At 41.1% G+C, this 27,685-nt stretch overlaps 2 protein-coding genes across 4 annotated transcripts in view; one reads left to right on the forward strand and one right to left on the reverse strand.

The window, feature by feature from the left end:
• The window catches only part of MYH7B (myosin heavy chain 7B), a 99,671-nt gene extending 97,471 nt beyond the window's left edge, over positions 1-2,200 (forward strand). For both annotated transcript variants that reach the window (XM_075846308.1, XM_075846309.1), the window contains 4 exons: positions 202-306; positions 816-911; positions 1,022-1,159; positions 2,077-2,200. In XM_075846308.1, coding sequence (XP_075702423.1) covers positions 202-306; positions 816-911; positions 1,022-1,159; positions 2,077-2,088 — 351 coding nt within the window. In that variant the 3' untranslated portion in view covers positions 2,089-2,200. The remainder of the gene's footprint in view (positions 1-201; positions 307-815; positions 912-1,021; positions 1,160-2,076) is intronic.
• Positions 2,201-5,494: 3,294 nt separating this feature from the next.
• Positions 5,495-27,685, reverse strand: part of TRPC4AP (transient receptor potential cation channel subfamily C member 4 associated protein) — a 40,960-nt gene continuing 18,769 nt past the window's right edge. For both annotated transcript variants that reach the window (XM_075846662.1, XM_075846663.1), the window contains exons 3-19: positions 26,767-26,883; positions 19,789-19,846; positions 17,826-17,881; positions 16,131-16,259; positions 15,848-16,049; positions 15,551-15,739; positions 15,318-15,460; positions 14,342-14,473; positions 13,305-13,363; positions 12,664-12,765; positions 12,294-12,377; positions 9,142-9,232; positions 8,376-8,516; positions 7,086-7,197; positions 6,835-6,947; positions 5,918-6,124; positions 5,495-5,817 (exon numbers count right to left, since the gene is read on the reverse strand). In XM_075846662.1, the coding sequence (XP_075702777.1) occupies positions 5,680-5,817; positions 5,918-6,124; positions 6,835-6,947; positions 7,086-7,197; positions 8,376-8,516; positions 9,142-9,232; positions 12,294-12,377; positions 12,664-12,765; positions 13,305-13,363; positions 14,342-14,473; positions 15,318-15,460; positions 15,551-15,739; positions 15,848-16,049; positions 16,131-16,259; positions 17,826-17,881; positions 19,789-19,846; positions 26,767-26,883 (2,073 nt within the window). In that variant the 3' untranslated portion in view covers positions 5,495-5,679. The remainder of the gene's footprint in view (positions 5,818-5,917; positions 6,125-6,834; positions 6,948-7,085; positions 7,198-8,375; positions 8,517-9,141; positions 9,233-12,293; positions 12,378-12,663; positions 12,766-13,304; positions 13,364-14,341; positions 14,474-15,317; positions 15,461-15,550; positions 15,740-15,847; positions 16,050-16,130; positions 16,260-17,825; positions 17,882-19,788; positions 19,847-26,766; positions 26,884-27,685) is intronic.

Genomic DNA, 27,685 nt, shown 5'->3' on the forward strand with positions numbered 1-27,685 from the left:
CCCTAAGAGGGGTTTTCCTACCAAGGATTTTTAGGACATCTCTGTTCTCAGGATTAATTTGACCAATCTAATATAGGACATCCAGTCAAAAACCTATATAAGCTTTCGGTGGTAAAAGTGATTTTAGTTTCTCACTACAAAGTAAACATTCACAGCTAGTTTGTACAATTGGTCTCGTCTCAATTATTTTGGTCACAACAGGTGAGAGAGTTGGAAGGAGAACTGGAGATCGAGCAAAAGAAGAATGCCGAAACACAGAAAGGAATAAGGAAATATGAGAGGAGGATTAAGGAACTCACCTACCAGGTAATTATTCCACATCTCATTATTGTACAATATGTTGTCCTAGATTATAAAAATTGTTAAAACACTCATAGGTACATATGTGGAACAGTATAAGAATCCATAGACTGGCAGAGCGCATGAAAAATCAGTCATCGCCCTCGCTGTAAATGCCCACATACACATCTCCACAGTAACATTGGGGGCAATTTATTTAGACTGGCGTTTCATATAATCTCAAACACGCTGGAAAAAGATGCACCTAATTTTTTAAGATTAAGAGGTTCACGCCTCTTAAATCAGACACATCTGTACCACAAAAGCCATGTTTACACCAGTTACGAGCTGGCGATGATGCGCTCTATCATTTACAGTAATTTTTTACATCTGCTAAGCTCCGCCAATTTTTAAAAAATTGCCCTAAGCAGCGCAAATGGCACAAAAGTAATTTTTTTTGGTGCAAATTTAGTTATTTTCATATTTCTTAGGTGTAGAACTAATAAATTCCCCCCATTGTGTTTTGTTTCTTACAGACAGAAGAGGATCGGAAAAACCTGGCCCGAATGCAGGACCTGATCGATAAATTGCAAATGAAAGTCAAGAGCTATAAGCGCCAATCTGAGGAAGCGGTAAGTTACTATGTGCATAGATAATCACAAAGCCCCCTATAGAATGAACATATATTTTTGTAATATTGTGCAATAAGTCATTAATTCCCATCATTCTGAATTTGCTACAGGAGACCCAGGCAAACTCCAACTTACAGAAGTACAGAAAGGTCCAACATGAACTAGATGATGCAGAAGAACGTGCAGATGTAGCAGAGGCACAAGTGAACAAGATCCGCGTCCGAACAAGAGAAGCTGCTACTTCCAAGGTAATTATTACGATCGCACATTCTGCCTTTGTGCACAGTTGTAGTTTATGTAAGTTTTCACGCACCTTTGTTGCCTCTGTAGCGCTTGTGCACCTTGCTCCTATCTTCTCGTGGCAGCGGAGACTCTATACCAACTTTAAATTCCATGTCTCTTTTAGCAAGGCTCATTTTTCACGAATAGCAAAGCCTCAAGTCCAGGATTCTATTCAGGTGCAGTGCCAAGTTTTCAGTGTAACTGCACTGATCAATAGAAGTGGATGAATGATGAGCACAAAGCAAGTCCTTTTAGGAAAGACTGACACACTGCTATGCCTAGGGCAGGGCCCAAAGCGGGTGGTGTATGACACAGGGGATTCTCTGATGTTCTTTCAAATGTGTCATGCACTACCCCCTCGGACCCTGCACAAGGTATAAGCCAATTGTAGCTAAGGGTTTTGTTTTTGTAGATTTACTATTAAATACTCCAATATTTCTTTAAATATGCTGACTAAGGCTTAGTTCACACAGAGTATTTAGCAGGCAGAAAAAAAATCTGCTTCAAAATTCCTTCAGGAATATTTTAGGCAGATTTTGACCTGCATTTTTGCCTGCAGCCATTGGGGACTACAGGTGAAAAACGCTTTTTCTGCCTCTCATTGAATTCAAAGGGAGGTCGGAGGCAAAACCGTGGCAAGAAAGAACATGCCGTTTTTTGTTTCCCAAGCAAGCTGCCCGGTGGAAAAAAAAACAAAACACCTGACTCCCATTAAAATCAATGCGAGTCCATTTTTTTTTATGCAGATTCAGACGAGCTTCCGCATCAAAATCAGCGCCAAAAAACTCAGTGTGAACTGGGCCTAAAAGGAAAATTAACATTATCTGAGAAATGCAAGTGTATGTGCTCTATGTAAAGTAAAACTTTTTTTTCCTTACGGCAGCATGAAGAATGAACAGGTCAGACGCTACAAGTGCATCCTGGACAGCTGCAACAGCTGCGCCTGATCCTCCCTAGTTTCTGATCGCATCCCACCCCTTGTCAACAAATAAAATCTGAGGCACAAATATTGAGTCGGTTATTACATGAAAGATGCTCACAGAAGAGATTATGCATAGAATTCCTCAGCGAACCAATATGGCTGCTGCTTAGTTTTTTTCCAGGCTCCTAAATGGGAAATCTGCTTAAGGGTGCCCATACACACAGTGGCCGTGCTGCAGTAGTGCTCCATCCGGTTTTACCATGCTTTTTTTTTTTTTTTTAGCTGCATGGATTGAACAGTTGAAGCCTATTTAAACCCCGGCAATTCACTGTAAAACCCCAGGGATGAGTAACTACTCCGCAGTATAGGAGAGGGTTGTATCACTGCATAACTAGGCAGCTTTACCATTAAGGAGTCAGAGAGATTTCAGCAATATTTCTTGTAAGAACTGTAGTGGGGGCCATACTGATTGTTCACCCACCATTTCCAGAAACAGGAAATGGCATTTTAAATAAGAGAACATCTCAAGGAGGATTTACTGGTGATTTTAGGGGAGAGGAAAGGATCTTTAATGTATTGCCACGCACAGCCTAAGTAGCAACTTTAACCATTACATCGAGATAGGTTTCGAGCCAGAGTGGAAAAATTGAGTGTTTGCATCTGTAGGACGGAAATCAGATTTGAATAATTCTATAAAATAAACAAAAATAATGACATAGCCGGTTAAACATTTAAATTAGAAGCATCTCTTTATTTACATCAGTTCTAAGTCACAAGTAATCTCTCTCTCTCTCGCTATATATATATATTTATTTATATATAAAACAAATATACCTGGGGTCTGGAAATAAAAACGTAAACATTAGGAGAGGATGAAATGTGAATGTGCAGACCCTTAGCAGATTGACAATGTTTATAAAACATTAATATAAGTCATCAGAAGGGCCTCACACACACTACTCAATAGAAAACTGCTGGGCTCACCAAGTATTACACAGTAACTGACAGCCAATGATTGCTATTGTGGGAAGTTAAAATGACATCATTTGCCATTGTACAGTAACTGGGACAATATCTGTTTGTTAAGGATTAATAAACTTTAAAGGGATTTTCCAGGAATTCTATTGATGACTTATCCTGAGGAAGCATAGACCATCAATATAAGATCGTGGGGGTCCGACTCCCAGCAATTCTGGTGATCAGCTGACTCAAGGGATCGCTCCATTAGTCGCTGCGGCCTCTTCACTGTTTACCAGGCATAGTGCCATAAACATCCGTAGCACCTCTGGGATTGCAGCTCAGTCCCATTCACTTAAATAGGACAGCTACTGCAATTCCAGGTACAGCCACTACGGAAGTCTACGGCGCTATTCCGGTAAACTTAGAAAAGGCTGCAGCCCTTTCAGTCAGCTGATCGGTGGGGGTGCTGGGAGTTGGACCCCCACCGATCTTATATTGATGACCTATTCTAAGGTTAGGCCATCAATATAAAAAGTCCTGGAAACCTCTTTAAATATTTCTAAGAATAGTTAGGGAATTACTAACTGTACAGTAACATTGTTCCTGGGGATGGTAATACATACTGCGCTATGTGGGGGGGTCACTAATTAGCCAGGCAGAAAGAGAGAGGAATTTAATTTTTTTGAAACACTAAAGGTTAAAAATATATAAACTCATTTACACAGTCATATTTAAAGGTCGAGGTCTCCTCTTGTATTACGAGGAAGTAGACTTATCATATCTTCCTTCCCTCAACAGGGAAGGAAGGGGGGGGGGGGCGTGCAGAGATATGAAACAATGATCATATGGCTATGTGAACCAGCCCTTAGGTAACCGTAAAATGGCAAAACTTCATGCTGCTTAGTGGACCTCAGCAATACATTACAAAAAAAAAAAAAAGTGTATATTCAGATCAATGTTTACACACATCTTGTAGCAGGAAAATGTAGACGTCCCCTGCTCCACTGTGTACCGTGATAGGTCAAGCGATAAAAAGCCACTCTGTGTAGGAACACACTAGGTGGATAAGCTGCGTGAAACTACATAGCGTATCCACCCAGGTAGCCGCAAGGAATTCCCCCCCCCCCCCCCCGAAAAAAAAACCGCTCCAAATGATGGTGCCATTTTTCGTACAGTATGTCTGCTGCGGCAATAAAAAAAAATACGTTTATACCAACCCGGCCGTAGTTATGACAACGTGTCTCTTCTGAGCGCAGCCCCACTGTAGTCCATGTGACTGCTGCAGCCTTTGATTGGCTGCAGCAGTCACATGTGATGAAACGTCAACCCAGGAGGCCGGGTTGTGCTCAGAAGAGAGAATCGCATCGCTAAGACTACAGCAGGAGGGTAAGTATGAACGTTATTAATTTAAAAGAAATTTCCCCCATTTGCGATTTTTGTGCTGGAATCGCAGCGTTTGTCACAAAAGTCGCAACACATAGCTCTTTGTTTCGGGTTTTACCTGCAACAGAAGAGCAGCGATGCCGCAGCATAAATGGATATACTGTGGCTTCAAAAAACCGCACCGCAGGTCACAGCGGCTGATATTATCCGCAGTGAATTCTGTTGCAGAAAACCCGCAGTGTTTCCGCCTAGTGTGTTCCCACCCTCTGTTAAAATCAAGGTCTTCAGTACACTGACAAGTTATAGGATGTGTAACATGAGCTTTCTCCAAAAAAGTAAATGCAGTTAAAAATTAGTCACAATACAATCATGTTTAAGTAAAAAAATAATAATAATTTGACATCACCGTTCCTGAGTGCTTAGACAGCAGTAAAGTATTTGTAGCTTCTTTGTGAAGCATCACCTTAAAATCCTGGTTAACAATGACAAATGAAAGTGGTGGGATAGAAAATTAATGAAAGAAGGGGTGCCCAGTAATGTTCATTCACTAAAGTGGAGACCTGGAAAGCACAATTTCATAGTCTGATCACATATAAAACAGACATTTTTACAGTAAATTGTGTCATGGTCCCCACATAATAATCATCATATGGAAATTGCAACAAGGATAGGACAACCACCACTGTCAGCTAGACATTTACTCCAATTATAAATGTCATTTTAACCTCATAAATAAGGTTATAAAGACAAGGACTATTAATTTCTGCTGTTTTCTGAAAATTATTGCTGGGCCCCCACAGCTTGCTTCTTAATAGACCAGTGGGAATGGGAAGATGAGTCGTCAGAGGGGAAAGAAAAAAAAAAAAAAGTCCGTGATGGCTACAGTGTTAAACGTTTGTCCTTTTCACAACATCTCATAAAAACAGAATCAAATCGATGAGATTCATCATTATGTATGAACGCACAAGCAGGAAAAGAAATGGGGAGATTAAAACATTTAGTCCAAAAGAAATAAAGCCAAACCGAGGTTAATAAATTGAGGATATCCCTGAATGTATTGCACAGACTTAATATATCCTGGAGAGTGGCGTCAACGGTTACTGCCGGGCACATTGTCTCCTTGGTGTAATCAACGACCCAGGATAACCGCACGTAGAAAGTCCCTGGATACCTGAAATACCATCTGCAGTATCTGTCCATACAGTAAGGTCCCAGGTCAGGTTAGTCTTCCAGAAATTCTTTGTCCACATCCATATATGCCTCATCTATGTAGCTCACTATGGCACATGGAGCTGTCCTGTCTGGGTTTAATAATACAGAAACCGTCTCTTTCCAGTAGCTGAAATTGATACAAGAACTCTAAAAGAGAAAAGTACAAGTCAGATATAGCATTGTTACAATATAATACTATCCCTATCAGCCACCCCCAACCATAAAAAAAGGAAAAGGCTGAGCTCACATTTTCTAAACAAGTGCTGTCTTTATCCTTGTTGAGGTAATGCTGCTGCCAGAATCGCAGGAGACTGTGAAAGTTGTTGAGTATGAACCCAGGGTATTTCTCCATACACTCCATGTCTCTGATGGTCTGCAGGTAGCACGGTAATCTGCCTTTCCTTCGGGCCAGCATTAAGATAACCAGGCTTGTGTTCAAACAGCTGACATTCTCCTGTTTAATGAAAGCAGATCTCAGATTAAATAAAATCCTATTATACAAAGGGAAGGAGTGTGTGAGTATGAGCTCAGGATTGAAACAGAAGTGGAAAGGGAGCGGAATAAATGTTGAAACCGGAATTAGAAAACTAATATCTATTCATCAGCCAAGATCTAACATGTCTTCTCTACATATCGTAAGGCTACATGCACACGTTGCGGAATTCGATACAGGTTAAACCGCTGATAAACGCAGGTAATTTTTAGGGGTGTTTTTTACACTTGCGAAAGAAGGAAACTGATTTTATGCTGCGTATTTTGGTGCGTTTTTAAACTTGTCAGATACAATTGTGAGACGGAGACGTAAGATATATTGAAATGCTGTCTATTTAAAAAACCGCTCCGCAGATAGATTTACGCGCATAAGAATTCTGCAATGTGTAGATGAGATTACTTAAAATCTCATTTACTTTGCTGGTGCTGAATTACGCTGCAGGAAAACGTGCAACGTGTGCACGTGGACTATGGGTACGGACACATGTAACGTAAAAGTCCTGCACATTTCATGCAAAATTTGCATGCTAGATATGCGGATTTTGCTGCCATTTTCACCAGAAATTTCAGATCAGCAAGCCAAAATGTGGAGCGTTTGGCAGAGAACATGGAGAGTTGGTATATACTAATCTGTATAGAAAATGAACGGCTTAAAGCCACCATGAGACTTACCTGTGTGAGCGTCTGCACATGAATTATGTTAATGAGTCGGAAGAGGAAAGACATTCGAACGGACCCCTGAATCATGTACGACAACAACCGACATTCAGACAGAGCTTCAGCCACTGTAAAATACATGTAGAAATAATCATGACTCCTTTTTCATAACACATGTTTATTGCCCCAAAATAAATATTTGGCTATTATATGTATATTGTCAATCACATCCTGGTGGAGTGGAGAAAACAGATACTGTTCCTCACCTTTGATATCATCTGACTGGTTTTCAAACCGGTCCAGAGACAACGCAATGCATCTTACTAGCATGTTTGAGTCCACTAAAGAGCTGTTAATCTGGTTCAGGAAAACCTGGAACTAAAAGCAGAAAAGAAATTCAGTTGCTGAAAAAGATAAAACCCAAAAAAAAAAGCACCTTTATAGGCATATTTTCTTCAAACTCTGGGTTATAAGGTTCCTGTTATTTCTCTGGGAAATTAATAAAATTGACTACTGGGTGTTGCTATTACTCTTGTAAATGGGGTATATGTCCCTATACTCTGACACTGTCCAATCCGTGCCGACAGTGTGGGACTGAGTAAGGACACCAACCAATGATAAAGGGAATGTTAAAGAGGCTCTGTCACCAGATTATTTTTGAGCAAGTTATGAGCAATTTTAGATTTAGTTTCTTAAAGACCAACTGGGCGTGTTTTTACTTTTGACCAAGTGGGTGTTGTAAAGAAGTGTATGAGGCTGACCAATCAGTGACCAATCAGTGTCCTACACTTCTCATTGTTCCAGCCCAGCATGATCCACAGCACAGTGTGATTGTGCAGTGAAAGAAGCTGGGCTGTAACAATGAGAAGTGTATGTCACCGATTGGTCAGCGTCATACACTTCTCTTTACAACACCCACTTGGTCAAAAGTAAAAACACGCCCAGTTGGTCTTTAAGAAACTAAATCTAAAATTGCTCATAACTTGCTAAAAAATGATCGTTTTTTAAAATAAAAACAACTGCCGTTATCTACATTACAGCGCCGATCAGACTATGTAGGAGATAGGGCATTTATAATCTGATGACAGAGCCTCTTTAACACTCAGTTGTCAATCCTTTCCATCATTTCCAGGAAGAACAACAGGGGAACGGCACAATGCAGTGTTCTGCATTATGGGGAATGCAATTATTTACTTAGACATATCAGGAAAGCTGACAAGTCCTCTATAAAAAGGGGCTATAGTAGATTACAAAAAACATGGCTGCTTTCTGCCAAAAACAGCACTACATCTATCCACAGGTCTTTGAAGGGAATGGAGCTGAGCTGTAAAACCATACAATAGAGCCGAGCTACAATAATAGACACAACCCATAGATAATTGGGGCACTGGTTTTGGAAGAACGCAGACAGGTTTTTCTAATCCTGTACAACCCCTTTAATGATCTTCATCACATGATTAATTCAACTGACAGATGGTGCTGAAGTCCCAAACTTTACCCAAAATGCCATATCCTTTACCAAGGAATAAGGGAAAACATACAAATATTTGACCTACCTTTTCATCTGTATTAATATATTTGTTAAATCTCTTGAAAGCATCTATGTTAAACTTCATTAGCTCCCCAAGAAGGTCAAAGTAGCTCTGAAGGACATCTCTAGATTTGCATTCACTGTCCACAATGCAGTACAGGATGTGCTAAGAAAAAAAGAAACACTGTTAGGCTGGGTTCACACAACCTATTTTCAGGCGTAAACGAGGCGTATTATGCCTCGTTTTACGCCTGAAAATAGTGCTACAATATGTCGGCAAACATCTGCCCATTCATTTGAATGGGTTTGCCGACGTATTGTGCAGACGACCTGTAATTTACGCGTCGTCGTTTGACAGCTGTCAAACGACGACGCGTAAATGGACTGCCTCGGCAAAGAAGTGCAGGACACTTCTTTGCCACGTAATTTGAGCTGTTCTTCATTGAACTCAATGAAGCACAGCTCAAGATTTACGAGTGTCTCAGACAGCTCGCAAAATGCGAGGAGGAGCATTTACGTGTGAAACGAGGCAGCTGTTAACAGTCTGTCTTTTCACACGTAAATGCCTCTCATCGTGTGAACATACCCTTACACAGTTATCTAACCATTCACCAGTAAACAAAGAGAATCGAAAAGAAAACAAAACAGGTTTTATATAACAACCGGGGAACTTGGGAAAAAAAAACCCACATTGAATCCTGCGCTAGACGAGTGACAACTGTATGAAACTCAGGCAAAAGATTAAATGAGCCCAGTAGTTTTTTTAGGATCTGTTTTTTCATGAAACTCACCTCTAACAGTCCTCTCTTTAGAAGAAACATCTGATCGGCATAGGATGTCACACCGCGAAGGAAGCTTTCAACCGCTCGGGCTTGCCAGAATCTACACGTCACAATAATGACATAGATCATGCATAAATGAATTGCACTTGCCAAAATGAAAAACTCATATTCGGGCTCGCCCACACGTAGTGGAATTGCTGCGTATTTTCTGTCCAGAATTGCGGATGGAAAATACGCAGCAGAATACAGTAGCAGTAAAGAGGGTGAGAGCTAACAAATCTTATCCACACGCTGCGTAAATACTCAGACCAGAAATTGACCTGCGGTGCGTAATTTTCATACAGCAGCATGTCCATGCCTGCTATGGAAAGTGGACTCAACTGCTGCGTTTTTCTGAGCAGAGGTCCCCATCTCCCAACATTGAGAAAAACACCACAAAATACGCACCATTTTCTGCAGTAATAAAATAACGCAGGAAATAGTGCGTTTTTGCTGCAGCGGGAAAGTCTGCTACTTTCAACGGAATTGCTGCAGAAATTTTTTGCGGCAATTCCGTTACGTGTGGACAAGCCCTTAGGGAATTGTATTACATGGATTCCTTGATGCATTTTCAGGTGTATGAGCCTTATGTAGCTAGAGCAGAAAAGCCATATGAAAATGAAATACACTAAACTTTCCTGGACACTGGCTGTAGCCTTTTGACAAACTATAGATACAGTAAATAGTTGATTTCCCCGCTCGTGGTTGCGCTTCTTTTCTCTTGGCTACAGATACAACAGTATAATAAAACAGGGGGGGGGGGAGGCTTTTACTGCTATTGACCATGGATTGAGCCTGGTATCGCAGCAGACCCTAGTCTGCCTCGAGCTGAGCTGCAATACAAGGCAGGACCCATGGACAAGACTAACACTTTTTATGGAAGAAAGTAGTTATGTTTTTCTACACAGATCTATTTTATGATCAGATCCAGCAATCAGGCAAGTTTAACCCCTTAATACCGAAGGTATTTTAAACCTTAATGACCAAGCAATTTGTTACGTTTTTCCATCGGCTCAAAGAGCTATAACTTTATTTTTCCGTCGACATAGCTGTATAAGGACTTTTTTTGCTGGACAAGTTGTATTTTTTTTTAATTAATAGCACCATTTTGCGGTACATATAATTAATTAACTTTTGGTGGAGTAATAGGAAAAAAAACCTGAAATTGTCACTTTTTGTCTCTGAAATTAACGCCGTTTAACGTGTGGTATAAATAACACAATAACTTTATTCAGCAGGGCGTTACGATTGCGGCGATACCAAATGTATCTATTTTTTTTGTGTTTTACTACTTTTACACAGTAAAAACACTTTTCGAAATGGTTTACGCGTAGTCATATTTTAAGAGCCATAACTTTATTATTTTTCTGCTGACCGCTGTATGAGGGCTTTTTTCGCGGGACGACTTGTAGTTTTTATTGGTACCATTTCGGAGTACATACGAGTTTTTGATCACTTATTATCAAATTTTTTTTGAAGGCAGGATGAACAGAAAACAGCAATTCTGGCATTTTTTATGACGTTCACCATGCAGGTTAAATAATGTAATCGTTTTACGGATGCGGTGAAACCAAATGTGAGTAATTGGTCACTTTTTTTCCTAATAAAGTATTTTGTAAGGGGAAAGAGTGGGTTTTAAATTTTTTTTTTTACTTGGAACTTATATTCATTATTAACTTTTTTTTTTTAGTCCCACTAGGGGAATTTTCTATGCAAGCTTTTGATTGCTTTTATAACACTCCTGTCAGTATCATGCCTGTCAGTGTAAAACTGACAGGCATCTGTTTGGCCTAACAGGCAATTGCTAAAGGCAGACCTGGGGGCCTTTGTTAGGCCCCCAGGTGCCATTAAAACCATCGGCACCCCGCAATTGAATTGCGGGTGTGCCGGTGGGGTGAGTGAGCCCCCTCCCTCTAAAACCACTGATGTGGCAGTCGCTATTGATCGCCACATGAGGGGTTAAATATGATCAGAGACCAGCGGTCTCCAATCGATGCCCTGAAGCCAGAGTGCCGCCGTGAAAAGATGGCACTTCAGAATAATTACCCTGAATGACCGCTGTAAAAACACTATACAGCGGTCCTTAAAGAGGCTCTGTCACCAGATTTTGCAACCCCTTTCTCCTATTGCAGCAGATCGGCGCTGCAATGTAGATAAGAGTAAAGTTTTGTTTTTTTTAAAAACGAGCATTTTTGGCCAAGTTATGACCATTTTTATATTTATGCAAATGAGGCTTTCTAAAGTACAACTGGGCGTGTTTAAAGTAAAAGTACAACTGGGCGTGTATTGTGTATGTATATCTGGGCGTTTTTACTTCTTTTACTAGCTGGGCGTTGTGAATAGAAGTGTATGATGCTGACGAATCAGCATCATCCACTTCTCTTCGTTAACACCCAGCTTCTGGCAGTGCACAGACACACAGCGTGTTCTCGAGAGATCACGCTGTGACGTCACTTCCTGCCCCAGGTCCTGCATCGTGTCGGACGAGCGAGGACACATCGGCACCAGAGGCTACAGTTGATTCTGCAGCAGCATCAGCGTTTGCAGGTAAGAAGCTACATCGACTTACCTGCAAACGCCGATGCTGCTGCAGAATCAACTGTATCCTCTGGTGCCGATGTGTCCTCGCTCGTCCGACACGATGCAGGACCTGGGGCAGGAAGTGAGTGACGTCACAGCGTGATCTCTCGAGAACACGCTGTGTGTCTGTGCACTGCCAGAAGCTGGGCGTTGTGAAGAGAAGTGGATGATGCTGATTCGTCAGCATCATACACTTCTATACACAACGCCCAGCTAGTAAAAGAAGTAAAAACGCCCAGATGTACGCACATAATACACGCCCAGTTGTACTTTTACTTTAAACACGCCCAGTTGTACTTTAGAAAGCCTCATTTGCATAAATATAAAAATGGTCATAACTTGGCCAAAAATGCTCGTTTTTTTTTTAAACGTTACTGTAATCTACATTGCAGCGCCGATCTGCTGCAATAGGAGATAGGGGTTGCAAAATCTGGTGACAGAGCCTCTTTAAGGTCATGTGTTTTTTTAACCCATCTTCGTTTCACAAAATCAATCAGTTCTGCATTGACAGATGTGGTCAGATTATTATATACTAAACGCACCTGAATGAAGACTCAGCTGGCTCCTTCTTCATGACCTGTAGCAGTCTGGTTAATAGGCCCTTCCTCCCATCACACACTAAGCTCCTGAAACGAAAAGCAAATTATTGTTAACGCTGAATATTCTTACATAAATGGGAAATATTAAGAGGCAATGTTATGTGAGGAGAATCTGCTACTTCAAAAAGGGGTTAAAAACCTAGTATAATCTTTTCTATCAGTCGCGACTGCTACGTGCAAAATATCCAAAATGCCTTGAAGACTATTGAACATCGCAAACTATTTGGTTTAACTCTGTTTCGGCCCAAGAACAACATTTTTGAAACCTGCAAGTTACGGATCTTACAAGTGTTATGGGCTCAGTCACTCCTACCTGTCTGTATTCATCACAGCCTCCACCTCTGGAATATTTGCTTTTAAGGATATGGCACTCAGTTCATTCAATTCTTGGCTGTTCAGAAGCAAATATTTATTCCTGTAATTGGGAAAACACGAGATTAGAAAAGATTTTAAATAAACATGGTATGTAGCAGATTCTAACATAATGCCAATAGTGAAGCAATATGGCACTGCTTGATTTACACACATACCTATAGATACTTTCACACAGTAATCTAGATCATATTCCAATAGTTTACTTGAACCTACTGTATGAACGCCTTAAAGAAAAATTGTTAGACCAGCTTGCAGCTGGCATGATTTAAATGCCCTTAAGTGGCTATTGGAGTGAACCATAGACATTTGACCATTCTGTTCCAGCCAACCGTTCCTGCAAATGGTCCTTTCATTGACATATGTGTTTGGCTGAATGCGCTTGTTATGCCTGGCAACTCTAGGGCCACTTATGTTGGTGGAAAAAGAAGAAGATACACATGAGCATTACTCCTAGGCCTTTGAGCAAGCATGGCCAGGGTCTGCTGGCACCCATACAAATAAGGTTGTCCTCAAACCCGCAGTAAGCAATGTATATAAAGGTGCATGGGAAATTTAACATAATGTAGTTATTTTACTTACTCATGATGGTCACTAAAACTCTGGAGCAATCTCAAAAACTGAATCTTAAGCGATATATCCTAAAAGATAAAAAATACATCAGCAATCACACTAGTGGGATACAAAAAAACTGTTTGATTATAGTCCCACAACAAATACAATAGTGCTACTAAGGTATATTAAAAGACATTAACCCCTTAGTGACTAACAATACGCCTTTTCACGTTCGTCACTAAGGGGCCTTAGGCTAGGCCGACGCCTTTTCACGTGAGCCTAGTCTAAGTCCTGCACGGGTCTCCCATGCAGGCTGGAGCCGGGGCTCTGTTGTCTGATGACAGTGGAGCTCCTGCTCCAATGCCCGCGATCGAAGTTTACTTCGATCGCGGCCGTTTAACCCATTAAATGCCGTCGTCAATAGCGTCCGCGACATTTAACTTGGTTTACAGAGGGAGTGAGCTCCCTTTGTCACCCATCAGCGGCCTGCAAATGCAATCGCGGGTCTCCGATGGGTTGTCATGGCAGCCGGGGGCTTGATAAAAGCCCCCAGGTCCGCCCTGGACATATGCCTGTTAGGATATTAGTACAACTAATCCCGCAAAAAACAAGTCCCCATACAGCTATGTAGACGAAAAAATAAAAAAAAGTTATAGCTCTTTGAATGCGACTATAGAAAAACAAATAAAATAGCTTGGTCATTAGGGCCTAAAATGGGCTGGTCACTAAGGGGTCAAGGAGCCAGGTAATTTTAGATCGGCTCAGGGCCATGAACGATAAGCAAAAGGAAAAAAAAGAAAAAAATCTTAATTTAAACTTATATAAAATTCATTACTCCACTTAAGAGGAGCTTCTATGTAATGTGGACATGTATATAAAACTAATATAAAGTGTGACAAGGAAGGATTTCAAATGATTCCAGTGTTACGTGTAGACCACACCAGTGTTGTTAACCTGCCTTTTTCCTTGTGAATGTTTCATATTATACTGAATGCCGTTTTCAGTGTAATAGGAAATGCTTGGATAAGGTAAACCACCAGTTCCCAGAAAATATTACTACTTACAGGACTACAGTCACAGTTCTGGTTGTGGCCATGGAGAACGTGGGTGGATGCAGAATGTTTTCTCCATATCAGCTTGTCAAACAGATTATTAAGTCCTGGGATCAGTTTAAACTCTGCTATCATCTTATGGACCTTGTAGACAGAAGAAAAAAAAAATATAGTATAGAAAACAACCCCAAAATTATTAATTTTCAGGCAACTGAACTGGGCAGTGAAGATTATGGTGCAGTTCAAAAATAATTTTAAGTCTTCAAACTCCACCATCTTTGTCTAGAAGCTTGATGAAGATGTGCAGGTTGCAAGGCCCTATGTGCCAGTTTAGTAGGTGCTCTTAAAAGGGGTTCTCCGGGATTAAACTTTATGACCAATCATTAGGCCGTCAATGTTTGATCGGTGGAGGTCCGACCTCAGGGACTCCCACCGATCAGCACAATGGAAGAGCCTGCAAGTGCCACTGTCCCTTCATTGTTTACACAGGCACAGTGGCTTGTCTATACAGCGCTGCAACCCCTTTATTCTAAGGATCATGTGCTGTCCTGGACAATCCCTTTGGTGGGAAGGGTCCTCCGACAATAAGCTGATCACAGAGAGTCATGCTACGGAGACCCCCAGTGATCATCCATAAACTATGGGGAAGACGACATAGTAGCAGGTGTAACATTTTCAAATGAAGCAGAAATTAAACATCACACTATTCCTATTGATACAAATGGGTTGCCATGTCACACACCGGCTCGTTTTAGCCACTCTTCTCCCTGGCTAATAGATGAGGAATCCTTAACACAGAGTCCCCCCCCCCCCTCATTATTAAACTCAGGATTTTCCTAATAGGTTACTTGAAAATAGTTTTCTAAACCAGACAACCCCTTTAAGGGCATCCAAAACCTGCCTGTAGCCTGCCTAGTGACAAATGCTATTGGCGCTATATAAAACACAAATGAAAATGTTGATCTGAACGGATCAGAAATGCACAAACCTGATTCCTCTGTCGTCCCATCAGCAAGACACAGAGCACGTACAGAACCTCCACTTTGTACATTATTTCATGCATAATCTTCATGGACTGTGGCAACTGTGTTCTGGAGGAAGGATTAGCCAGGCCACTTTCATCAGAAGATTCTAAAAAAAAACAAACAGGTAACATAACTAAGAATTACCTGACAGCCAAGATATATTAGCATCTAATATCTAATCTATATGAAGTGTCACCTGTGCCACTCTGTTCTGTTTCTTCATGAGCCACACGCATCAAGGCATCTAGCACTAAGGCATTGTCCAGCCACGTGTACCACTCCTCCAGCTCCTGCAAGAAGGTAGTCGTACCTGTAGATTCAGACACTTTACGGATAGCAAGCTTGCATAGTCTTTCAATAAACCCTGGGATGTTCAGAAGCGTGGCTGCAAATAAAGCACAAAATTAGAGAAAAAATTAAATTAAAAAAAACAAAAATAAATGATATATACATGTCATTAATCTGTAATTAACAATCCTAACACTTGTCTCACCCTGGTTTATTTCGGCTCTAGATGGACTCTGGGTCTTCTTCTGTTGAGCGTCTTTAGCGAGCAGGGTGTACTTATCATCATTGCCGGTATCCAGCTCCGATATGGTGACAGAGAGGATCCGACAGAAGTTTGCCAGCTGCTGCTGATCAAAGCTCGACACCAGACTTCCAAGATTGGGTATATCTTCCAGCTGGATCATCTCCTGAGAAACAAATGTGTAGCTGAAACTTACGGCTGTGGTCTCGCTTTATGTTACTGAACCACATCCAGGACTTGACAGTACCTTTTTAACTCCCAATATGTCTTCTATAAGAGTTGCTGTTTGCAGGAAGGTCTTCTTGTTGGTCATGAGTGTGAACAGGAAAAGAACAAAGTCATTCCGTTCTGCCAAACGCTTGGTGACACCTTCTGTCTATGGAAGCCACAATTAAAGTGAGAGTTAGTCTAGTGCTGCATGAGTAATGTGAAATATATGTATAAAATGGAAAAACACAACATTGGACTTTATTAATGAATTTTATATATTTGTTCGGGAAACAAACTGACCTAACAATTAAAAGTAAAATCCTATGCCCATACTGTTCTAACATAGGAATAGCTACCACCATGGTTACATTCGATATCCCATTCAGCCCATTGGCATGAGTAGCGCTGTGGTACGTGTCTGGTACTCTAGATCAGCCCCATGTGTGGAATGGACTAGGGTGGCGTGGTTTCTGGAGGGTGGTTAAAAAAAACAAAAAACTTCAAGAAAAATCCATTTTAATAGAATGTTTAGACTATAACTAGTGACCACCAGCTTTGAGGTAAGAGTTGTCTGGGGGGGGGGGGTGGTGTGTGTGTGTGTGTGTGTGTGTGTGTGTGTGTGTGCGCTATTATTTCACAATTTGAGTGGAGTTATTTATGATTTAGACTTTTCTAAAGATCTGGATACTTTTTTTTAACTAGCTGAGCTGCCTATCTGAAGAGAAAGTGCTACCCTGTCAGAACAGTCATGAAAATGAGCCTTACAGATTCCTCATCAAAAATATCCAACGTTGCAGGCAGATCTATGTGTAACAGGTAAATCGACTTTAATACTTTTTAATTACAACAAACTCGGCACCTATAACTAGATGTGTCCCAGATCTAATGGGTAATGAGGTTAAAGGAACAAAAAAAAGTTGCAAGTAATTCTAATGATGTGTCAAGCTATTAGTGAAGTGCTTTCTAGCTCAGAGATGGACAAAATACCATACACTTTAAAAGGTGGAAATAGATTTTAGGCTAAGGGTCCCTTTACACCGGTCATTTTGGGCCTAACCAAGAGCGCCGATCAATAAGACAGCTTGTTAATCTGCGCTCGTTTACGCCTTTCACAAGGAACTATGATCAGTAATGTATGGGGACGGGCGATTGTTACTGCGATCGCTCGTCCCCATGGACTACCCTCATGTTGGCAGCACAACTCCCTGTTTACACAGATTTCAGCGCGCCCGGCCGTCCATTTAATGTATTGCAGATGACTCAGTTAGATCGTTGTAGACGCTGGGATTTTTATTTAGAACCCTCATTTATCAACCAGTAGCAAATATCTAAGATCATTCACATGCCAAGCCGTGAACCAGCGAGTATCAGTAATAGCAGTATGTTCGGTGTTCACTGCCCTGCAGCAAAATAAAGTGCGGTGCACCGTACACTACGTACTGATCAGATCTGTGCAATCCAGAATTCATCCTTCAGGCAGTGAGAATTTCACCAATTTGCTCTTGCTCTTGTTATAACAGCGGACGAGACAAGAACTTACTCTATTTACTTGCTATAAAACAAGGTACTGCTGCAAAAGATTTAGGCGACATTAGACAGATACTTCCACATCTACCTGTCATGGATTTATTGAAGAAATTAGAGCTCAATCATTTTATTATATGATTAAGTATAAAAACTAAACGCCAATATCTGCACAGTGTTCATCAAAACATCAGGTAAAGGTTCTTACACATATGCAGGTGTTGTACAGGATGCTCAAGCAGTCCTTTATCAAGTCGTCACTAACTGGAAGATAAAATGTACAAAAACGGTTTTATTCATATTCATGCTATACAGAAAGAAGTGACTGAGAACATCTATCTCTACCTTATAATGAGTGCTGAACGTAGCCACCCAAGCCTAAGGCCACATGCACACAACCGTAAAAATAGTCTGTATTAGCAGACCGTAATTATGGACCCATTCACTTCCATCGTCCACGGACACCTGATGTCCGTGCGGTAGAAGCTTTCCACAAAAGATAGGACATATCCCATCTGGTGCTTTTTACGGACCGTGCTCCCATTCTTTATATAATGGGAGCACGGCCCGTAGACGCGGACTGTCCGCGGCCGGCCGTGCCCGTAATTACTAGCATGATCATGTGCATGGGGCCTTCGGAAGTACGTAAATTACTGATAACTTCGCAGTAATAATGTTAGGGCATATATATGAAAAACAGATTTAATGTACTAATGTTTAAAGAGGATCGGTCATGTTTTTTTTTGGTAAGCGACATGCCTCCCCTTATTCCTGGCGTCCTCTCGATTCTAGCGCTGTAAATTTTTATTTTTTTTGTCTCTACCGTTATGTCCCCTGCTGTGCTTGGCACCTAATATTCTAATTTTGAGTAAAGGTACAGAGAGGAGGAGACCTAATATCCTCAGTAGGCATTGCCTCATACATCACTATGACGCTGTCCAATCAGAGTGGACAGCCTCACAGTAAGGCAGAAGGTCCGCTCTGATTGGACAGCGTCACAGTGAAGGAAACGCCTACTGAGGAGAGATTAGGTCTCCTCCTCTCTGTACCTTTACTCAAAATTAGCATATTGAGTATCAAAAGGAGCAGGCACCGTAACAGGACAAAGGGAGAGTAAAAAAAATAAAAAAAATTACAGCGCTAGAATCGAGAGAACGCCAGGAATAAGGGGAGGTACGTGGTTTAAAAAAAACAAACACATGACAGGCCCTCATTTAAAGGAACACTCCAGCCAGAAGTGATACAGTTAGTGCAGAACATGATGGGTGAGTGCACGACACAGGAATTCGCTCTTTGGTGAACATTGAATCTGTGTCATGCAAACGCCACGTCAGACCTAGCGTTTTATCCTCTACTACATAGAACTGCTACTCTGAAGGGGCCGTTTGGTTTGGATAACCTGTACTAATGTGAAGGTCCCCTTGTTGCAACTAACACGGGCCTTGATGGTGGGAGCTTAGTCATCAGCTGATGTGAGCAGTGGAACGGCAGTGAAAAAGTTAATTTAGCCCTATATTACTGGATGTTGCTCTTGGCTTCAGCTAATAGATGGATCTCAAAGAAAGACCCCCCTCTATTAGTTACACATCCCTCAAGAGGGTGAATGAGGAAGGCTCATCTTACGTAAACAATCCTTTTAAAACGGCCATCTTCTATTCAGACTGTCCATTTCAAGACCGACTGTAGAACCAGTTACATGAGCAGATAGTCAGTCAGACGCCAGCGAGTGATAGTTTGCGATAATCGCTTCATGTAGTAAACCTTAAATTAGTGAAGCGACTGAATTGCTAGTGAGAAAAAGCTTGTGGACTGTGCAAATAATCATTTATGTGAACAAAAAAAAATAATAGTCGGTCGTTCCGACGTTGTGGTATGCAAAAATGATTCATTTGATTGATAGCCGACATGTAACATTGTTAGATGTTTGTTTTTTATGATTGAGATAAAATTGTGGGTAAACACTCGTCTGGAATCGCAATTTGCTCGCTTACAGCGGTTGTATCGAAGATCGCTAATACGAATATCTGCCCGTGTAAATGGATCAGGGATCCACCACAGACTAAAAAACAATTGTACAATAAAACAGGGCAGCGCTGTTACAGTTTATCTGGACCAGTCATCCACAGCTCTTTTGTACGCCATGACACGCTTGTGTACAAGGAGTCACTTACTTTTGTGTTTCTTCTTTTGAGGAAAGAGGCTCGGTCGCATGAGTATCTCCACGAGAAGCTACAGGGAGACAGAGGATTATTTAATATAGGTTTGTAAATCCCAAGAGGACTAGTATACATTGCGGACTAATTTATCCACACTACCCATCTACGAGGCTGCCTGGCCAGGATGTCCTCTCCCTACTTATTTTCATCCACCTAGGCTTGGAGTCACAGATTTGCTGTTGGCATTATGTCCATATTTGTCATATTTTGCCTCTTCTGCAGGACGTGACAAATGAGGGCTCCATAACCACTGGTAAACAGAAGCAGCAAAGATCCTTTTATTTATATAAAGCCATACTACCTGTTACGTCTCCATTGACCATCGTTGCTTCCAGGAATCCAATGTAGACATTACATACAGGAACATTCATCTAAACAACTTTGGACAACTACTTGGTGTACATTGCCTACAGCGGATGATGGGCGGTGGTTCCTTGCGGTTAAAGGGAGTCTGTCACAAAATTTTACGCTACCCAACTGGCTATTCAGTAACCCATGAGGAACATACCAGTGATGATGATATTGCTGTACAAAATTATTTTAGTCTGCCGTGTGAGCATCTGCCGAACCAGAAAGTGTCCAACATCTAGCACTCCAGTCCCCCCCCCCCCCTGCAGTTGATTGACGGCTCTGGTTGCATGACAGTGAAGACAAGCAGAACTGTCAGTCAGCAGCATAGGGGAGGGAAGGGGCTGGAGAGCAAGAAGCTGGACACTTTCTGGTTCAGAGGATGCTCACACGGCAGAGTAAAACCTTTTTTTTTTTTTTTTTATATTGGTGCAAGTAGTAACATTTTAACAGTGGTATATTCCTATTCTGGAGCCCAATAGCTACCTAGCAGTGTCAGTCGTTTGGTAGTGTAAAATCCTTAAAGACCCCCTTTGAGAACCTAAGTAATCAGATGGGGCAAGCAGCGAGACCACAATGCAGATGCTCATATTAACTGCAGAGCTGCTGCAGGGAAAAGAAGGCATTAGAGGGCCACTATTAAAACCGATAGGTGTCATATAGCCATTAAAATCCATAGGTTGCTTTAAAGGGAACCGGTCACCAGCATTTCACAAAATAAACCAGCAATACCTGGTGGTAGTGGGTGAAAAATAATTTCTATATAACCCATAATTGTTTTCTTAGTCGGCTCTGTAGCTTTAGTGTTCAGTTTTTTTTAGTGTTCCCAAACCGTATGCAAATGAGCAGAAAAGAGTCAAATCTTCATTCCTCAAGTCTTTCCGAGTTTACCCCGCCTCCTTACTTTTGATTGACAGCTCCTCGCCTTCCTCCAGCACACACAATCCCACGCTTGTGTATTGAGGTCCTCTTCTGGGGTGTGTGCATAAAGGGACACCGGATTATTACGATAAAAGGCGCAAAATGTTTGCAGACCGTTATTTACAGTCGGAGGAGGAGTTTAGGAGAGGGGATAACGGCAATGAACTTTTGATAGCAGTGGCCAGTGAGGGGTAAGTAAAGTTCAAAAGGTGAAATGCTGGTGACAGGTTCCCTTTAAGAGAGACAAAGGAATCGTCATCTATTAATTTAACTTGCTTATAGAGCATATGATATGTAAATATTTGAAAGTGTTGTTTTTTTGTTAATAAAAATGTGCATTTTGTAAATACATTTTATTAAAAATTCTTTACTTTTTAAGCTACAGCCGCTTTTTATTCTCTATACAGAGAAGCTGTAACTAGCGCTATTCACTGAATCCGCCCGTCCCGTGAACCTGACCGGTTCAGTGACAGCTGGTCCTAAATGTCTCTGACACGCAGGATACACCTATTATCCATCACATCTAAGTTCATAACTTAGATGTTATAGATTACAGGTGGATCCGGTCTGTCAAGAGACACGCAGCAACGGCTGTCACTGAACTAGTCAGTCCGGCGGGACTGACGGGAACAGGATCCAGCAAAAGATACAGCTGAACTGTAGAGAATACAGAGCAGCCATAATTTTAAAAAGTAAAACGAATTTTTAATAAAATGTATTTACAAAGTTTAACAACACACACTAAAGCACATTTTTATTTAAAAAAAAAAAAAAACAACTTTCAAACATTTACATGGCCTTTAACCCCTTAAGGACGCAGCCTAGTTTGGGCCTTAAGGCTCAGAGCCCATTTTTCAAATCTGACATATTTCACTTTATGTGGTAATAACGTCGGAATGCTTAAACCTATCTAAGCGATTCTGAGATTGTTTTCTCGTGACACATTGGGCTTCATGTTCGTGGTAAAATTTGGTCGATATATTCAGTCTTTATTTGTGAAAAATTGCAAAATTTAGAGAAAATTTACAAAAAATAGCATTTTTCAGAATTTAAATGCATCTGCTTGAAAAACAGACGGTTATACCACCCAAAATAGTTACTAGTTCACACTTCCCATATGTCTACTTTAGATTGGCATCGTTTTTTGAACATTATTTTATTTTTCTTGGACGTTACAAGGCTTAGAACATAAACAGCAATTTCTCATATTCTTAAGAAAATTTCAAAAGCCTTTTTTTGAAGGTGCCAGTTCAGTTCTGAAGTGGATTTGAGGGGCCTATGTATTAGAAACCCCCATAAAACACCGCATTTTAAAAACTAGACCCCTCAAAGTATTCAAAACAGCATATAGAAAGTTTTTTAACCCTTCAGGCATTTCACAGGAATTAAAGCAAAGTGGAAATGAAATTTGCAAATTTCATTTTTTCTGCTGAATTTCAATTTTATTCAATTTTTTTTTAGTAACAGAGAAGGTTTTACCAGAGAAATACTACTAAATATGTATTGTCCAGATTCTGCAGTTTTTAGAAATGTCCCACATGTGCCTCTAGTGCGCTCGTGGACTAAAACACAAGCCCCAGAAGCAAAGAAGCACCTAGTGCATTTTGAGGCCTCTTTTTTATTAGAATATATTTTAGGCAGCATGCCAGGTTTGAAGAGGTGTTGAGGTATCAAAACAATGGAAACCCACCAGAAGTGACCCCATTTTGGAAATTACACCCCTCAAGGATTTCATTTATGGTTTTTGTTATCATTTTGACCGCACAGTTTTTTCACAGCACCTATTTGAATTGGGCTGTGAAATGAAAAAAATGATATTTTTTCCAATAAGATGTCATTTTTGATCACATTTTCTTATTTTCACAGGGAACAACATACCCCATTTTGTTGCCCAATTTGTCCTTAGTGCGGCAATACCCCATTTGTGGTGATAAACTGCCGTTTGGGCCCATGGGAGGGCTCAGAAGGAAAGGAGCGCTATATGTTTGTTGGAGTCCAGATTTTGCTGGATTGGTTTTCGGGTGCCATGTCGCATTTGCAGAGCCCCAGAGGTATCAAAGCAATGGAAACCCACCAGAAGTGACCCCATTTTGGAAACTACACCCCTCAAGGAATTCATTTATGGTTTTTGTTATCATTTTGACCGCACAGTTTTTTCACAGCACCTATTTGAATTGGGCTGTGAAATGAAAAAAATTATATTTTTTCCAATAAGATGTCATTTTTGATCAAAATTTCTTATTTTCACAAGGAACAACATACCCCATTTTGTTGCCCAATTTGTCCTTAGTGCGGCAATACCCCATTTGTGGTGATAAACTGCCGTTTGGGCCCATGGGAGGGCTCAGAAGAAAAGGACCACCATTTGGCCTACTGGAGCTTTTCTGGTGCTAAGTCATGTATGCAGAAGCCCCTGAGGTACCAGTACAGTTGAAACCCCCGAGAAGTGACCCCATTTTAAAAACTACACCCCTTAAGACATTCATCTAGAGGTGTAGTGAGCATTTTGACCCCACAGGTACTGTGTAAAAGATAATGCGCAGCAGATGGTGCAGTGTGAGATTTGCAATTTAATATATATATATGCCATTTCAGTGTCCAATATATTGTGCCCAGCATGCGCCACCGGAGATATACACCCCTTAAATTGTAATGTGGGTTCTCCTGGGTACGGCAATACCCTACATGTGGCTGTTATCAGCTGCCTGGGCATACGGCAGGGCTCAGAAGGGAAAGATGAGGGGGGTAAGCTGTGCGGAGTGCATCAGGGTAAATTAAAAATCAAGGGATGTATGATACATTTTAAAACAATCTTTTATACAGAGCCCTGGTTTTTCGGGACACGTGTCACATTGGTATATTGTGTTCTTCCTTATCCCCCTCTTATAGCAGACTCTGCACCTCTTTTGACTCTTTCCCTTTCTACCGGTTTGGGGAACTTCTCCTGGAAAGTGTTGCCCTGGTACGATGCGTGTGGCCTCGCTTCCAGAAGTACTGGGTACCCCCCCTTCCTGGTCCCTAAAGATTAGATCTTGAAATTCCAGGAAAGTTCCCCTCTGTCCTGCACATCGACGTAGCACGTACGCATTGTACAAAGCCATCTGTATGATGTGCCCGGCCAGCTTCTTATACCACACCGCATGGCGCTGTAGGGCTTCAGGACTTGATTTGACAAGTCCATCCCTCCCATGTACCTATTGTAGTCCAGGATGCAGTCTGGTTTGGGGGTGGCCTTTCCTTCATATATCCTAAATCTGTAGGTATACCCTGATGCACTCTCACAGCTTATACATCTTCACGCCATACCTTGCCCTCTTACCCGGCAGGTACTGGCGGAATTGAATCCTCCCTTTAAAATGTACCAGGGACTCATCAATAGAAAAACACTTCTCGGGGGTGTATGCTTGGGAAAACCGGGCACTGAAACGGTCTAATAGGGGTCTCCGTTTATACAAATGGTCAAAACTGGGGTAATCTCGGGGTGGGCACGGCTCATTATCAGTATAATGTAAGAAGCCAAGTATTGCCTCATTTATTTATTTTTTTAGGTTCCAGTTCATTTCTGAAGTTGCTTTGAGGGGCCCATATATTAGAAACCCCTATCAAACACCCCATTTTAGAAACTAGACCCCTCAAAGTATTTACAACAGCATTTAGAAAGTTTATGAACCCTTTAGGTGTTTCACAGAAATTTAGAGCAAAGTAGAGGTGAAATTTACTCTTTTTATACCATTTTTTTTATAACACAAAAGGATTTATCAGAGAAACGCAACTTAATACGTATTGCCCAGATTCTGCAGTTTTGAGAAATATCCCACATGAGGCCCTAGTGCGGTAATGGACTGAAGCACCGGCCTCCGAAGCAAAGGAGCACCTAGCGGATTTTGAGCCCTCTTTTTTATTAGGCACCATGTCCGGTTTGAAGAGGTCTTGTGGTGCCAAAACATTGGAAACCCCCCAAAAGTGACCGCAATTTGGAAACTAGACCCCTTGAGGAATCCACTGTAGTTTTCTTGGGGTGCATCCGGCTTTTTGATCAGTTTTTATTCCATTTTTAGGTGGCGTGGTGACTAAAAAACAGCAATTCTACTATTGTTTTTGTATACTTTTTTTTTTACAGTGTTCACCGTGCGCTATAAATGATATATTCACTTTATTCTGCGGGGCGATACGATCACGTCGATACCAGATGTTTATAGTTTTTTTTTATGTCTTATGGCGTTTGCACAATAAAATACGTTTTGTAAACAATCATTTACTTTTTGTGTTGCCTTATTCTAAGAGCCAGAACGTTTTTATTTTTCAATCAATAAAGCCATGCGAGGACTTATTTTTTGCGTAACGAACTGTAGTTTCGATCAGTACCATTTTTCGGTACATACGACTTTTTGATCTCTTTTTATTCCATTTTTTGGGAGGTGAAGTGACCAAACAATTGTGATTGTGGTACGGTTTATTAATATTTTTTTTACGGCGTTCACCGTGCGGGATAAATAACAAAATAATTTTGTAGTTCAGGCCGTTACGGACGCGGCGATACCAATTATGTATAGTTTATTTGTTTGTTTATATATTTTTATTAATAATAAATGACTGATAAGGTAAAAAGGGGGACTTTTACTTTTATTACTTTTAAAACTTTTATTTTCTTATTTTTACACATCTTTTTTTAACTTTTTTTTTACTTTATTACTTTGTTCCACTAGGGGACTTGAGGGCAGGAGGCCCTGATCGCTATTCTAATACACTGCACTACATGCGTAGTGCAGTGTATTAGAACTGTCAGCTACTCACTGACAGCAAGCATAGTGGGTCCTGACGTTGTCAGGACCCACTAGGCTTCCGTCTATGGCATAGCCGGACGCCATTGTTTGGTGTCCGGTTGCCATAGTCACCATCGCCGGCCGCTATCGTGTAGCAGGCCGGCGATGGCGGATTAACCCCTAAGAAGCCGCGATCGCTATTGAACGCGGCTTCTGAGGGGTTAATCGGCGGGGGAGCTCCGCGATCGGTCCCGGCACATTGAGCAGTGATAGTCTGCTGTCGGAAACAGCAGCTATCACAGCTCATGAACGCGCCCCGCGCGAACGGCGCCGTGTTTACTCCATGACCTACTATTAGGTCACTGAGCGCGAACGCTACAGTTAGCATGACCTAATAGTAGGTCATGGAGCGTTAAGGGGTTAAATGCTCTTTTATATTTTGTATTATTTGACCTTCACACACTTCTCTATCACTCTATTATTGCTTCTGACAATGACGGAGTGGGAACATTATTATAAAGTGGGAACAATTTGTTCTCAGATAAACAAATGCAGTCAAATAGACAAGTAAAAATAACGTCTTAACTGGATAGAAGACAATGACTCAAAACTATATTCACTACAATTTAATGTAGCAGAAAATCTACATAAGCTTACCAGCTCTGGTCTAAATCCACAAAGTAAGATCATTTCTACATAATTACCGGCCAGTCCATCTAGTTTGCAGATATTTATTTTTAACCCACCACTTTTCTCTTCTATAGCCACAAGCTAAAGCTAAATACTGTGGATAAAAGCACAATATAACATCTACACAGAGCACTTTACTAAGCAAATATCCAATACTAACCAACAATGCAATGAAGGGCGATTACATGACAATTCAAAAAAGCCAACTTACGTCAACTCCACCAAACAAGTCAAAGGTGTATGTGTTCGGAAAGGGAAACTCAGGACCAGACTTCTTGTCATCTGTCACAATTGCCATCGCTTCCATAGAAAGAAGAGGAGAAATTTCCTGCATTTTGGAAAAACACATCACTCAAGTTCAGCAGAGAAATTGTATCATGCAACTAATGATTAAAGTGACTAACTAATGAAGGGCATCATACTATAATGGTAGGTGCGATGAGCTATTCCAATAAACGGTAGAAAAAAAATAGTTATGGGTCAGCTGTGTTCAAGATCCTGATACTCCTGTCACCACCCTCTCCAATGATAGGGGGTTACTATTGTGCACAGCATTTATACATGAGTGGCCGCCAATCAATGGTGGGGGTGGAGGGGGAGCGCTGGGAACATTAATACAGCTACATTCTTACTTCTCTGCTATTATATAGCACCATTTTTTTTTTTCTTCACTTTTTGCAGATTTACAATAGTTAGCCGTACCGATCCTAAACGTACGCTGCCCTTAAAGAGGCTCTGTCACCAGATTATAAGTGCCCTATCTCCTACATAATCTGATCGGCGCTGTAATGTAGATAACAGAAGTGGTTTTTATTTAGAAAAACTATCATTTTTGAGCAAGTTATGAGCAATTTTAGATTTATGCTAATTAGTTTCTTAATGACCAACTGGGCGTGTTTTTTGCTTTTGACCAAGTGGGCGTTGTACAGAGGAGTGTATGAGGCTGACCAATCAGTGACCAGTCAGTGTCATACACTTCTCATTGTTCCATCAGCACAGTGTGATTGTGCAGTGAAAGAAGCTGGGCTGGAACAATGAGAAGTGTATGACACTGACTGGTCACCGATTGGTCAGCCTCATACACTCCTCTGTACAACGCCCACTTAGTCAAAAGCAAAAAACACGACCAG

Source organism: Rhinoderma darwinii, chromosome 13 (assembly GCF_050947455.1).
Source record: "Rhinoderma darwinii isolate aRhiDar2 chromosome 13, aRhiDar2.hap1, whole genome shotgun sequence".
Taxonomy (NCBI): Eukaryota; Metazoa; Chordata; class Amphibia; order Anura; family Rhinodermatidae; genus Rhinoderma; species Rhinoderma darwinii.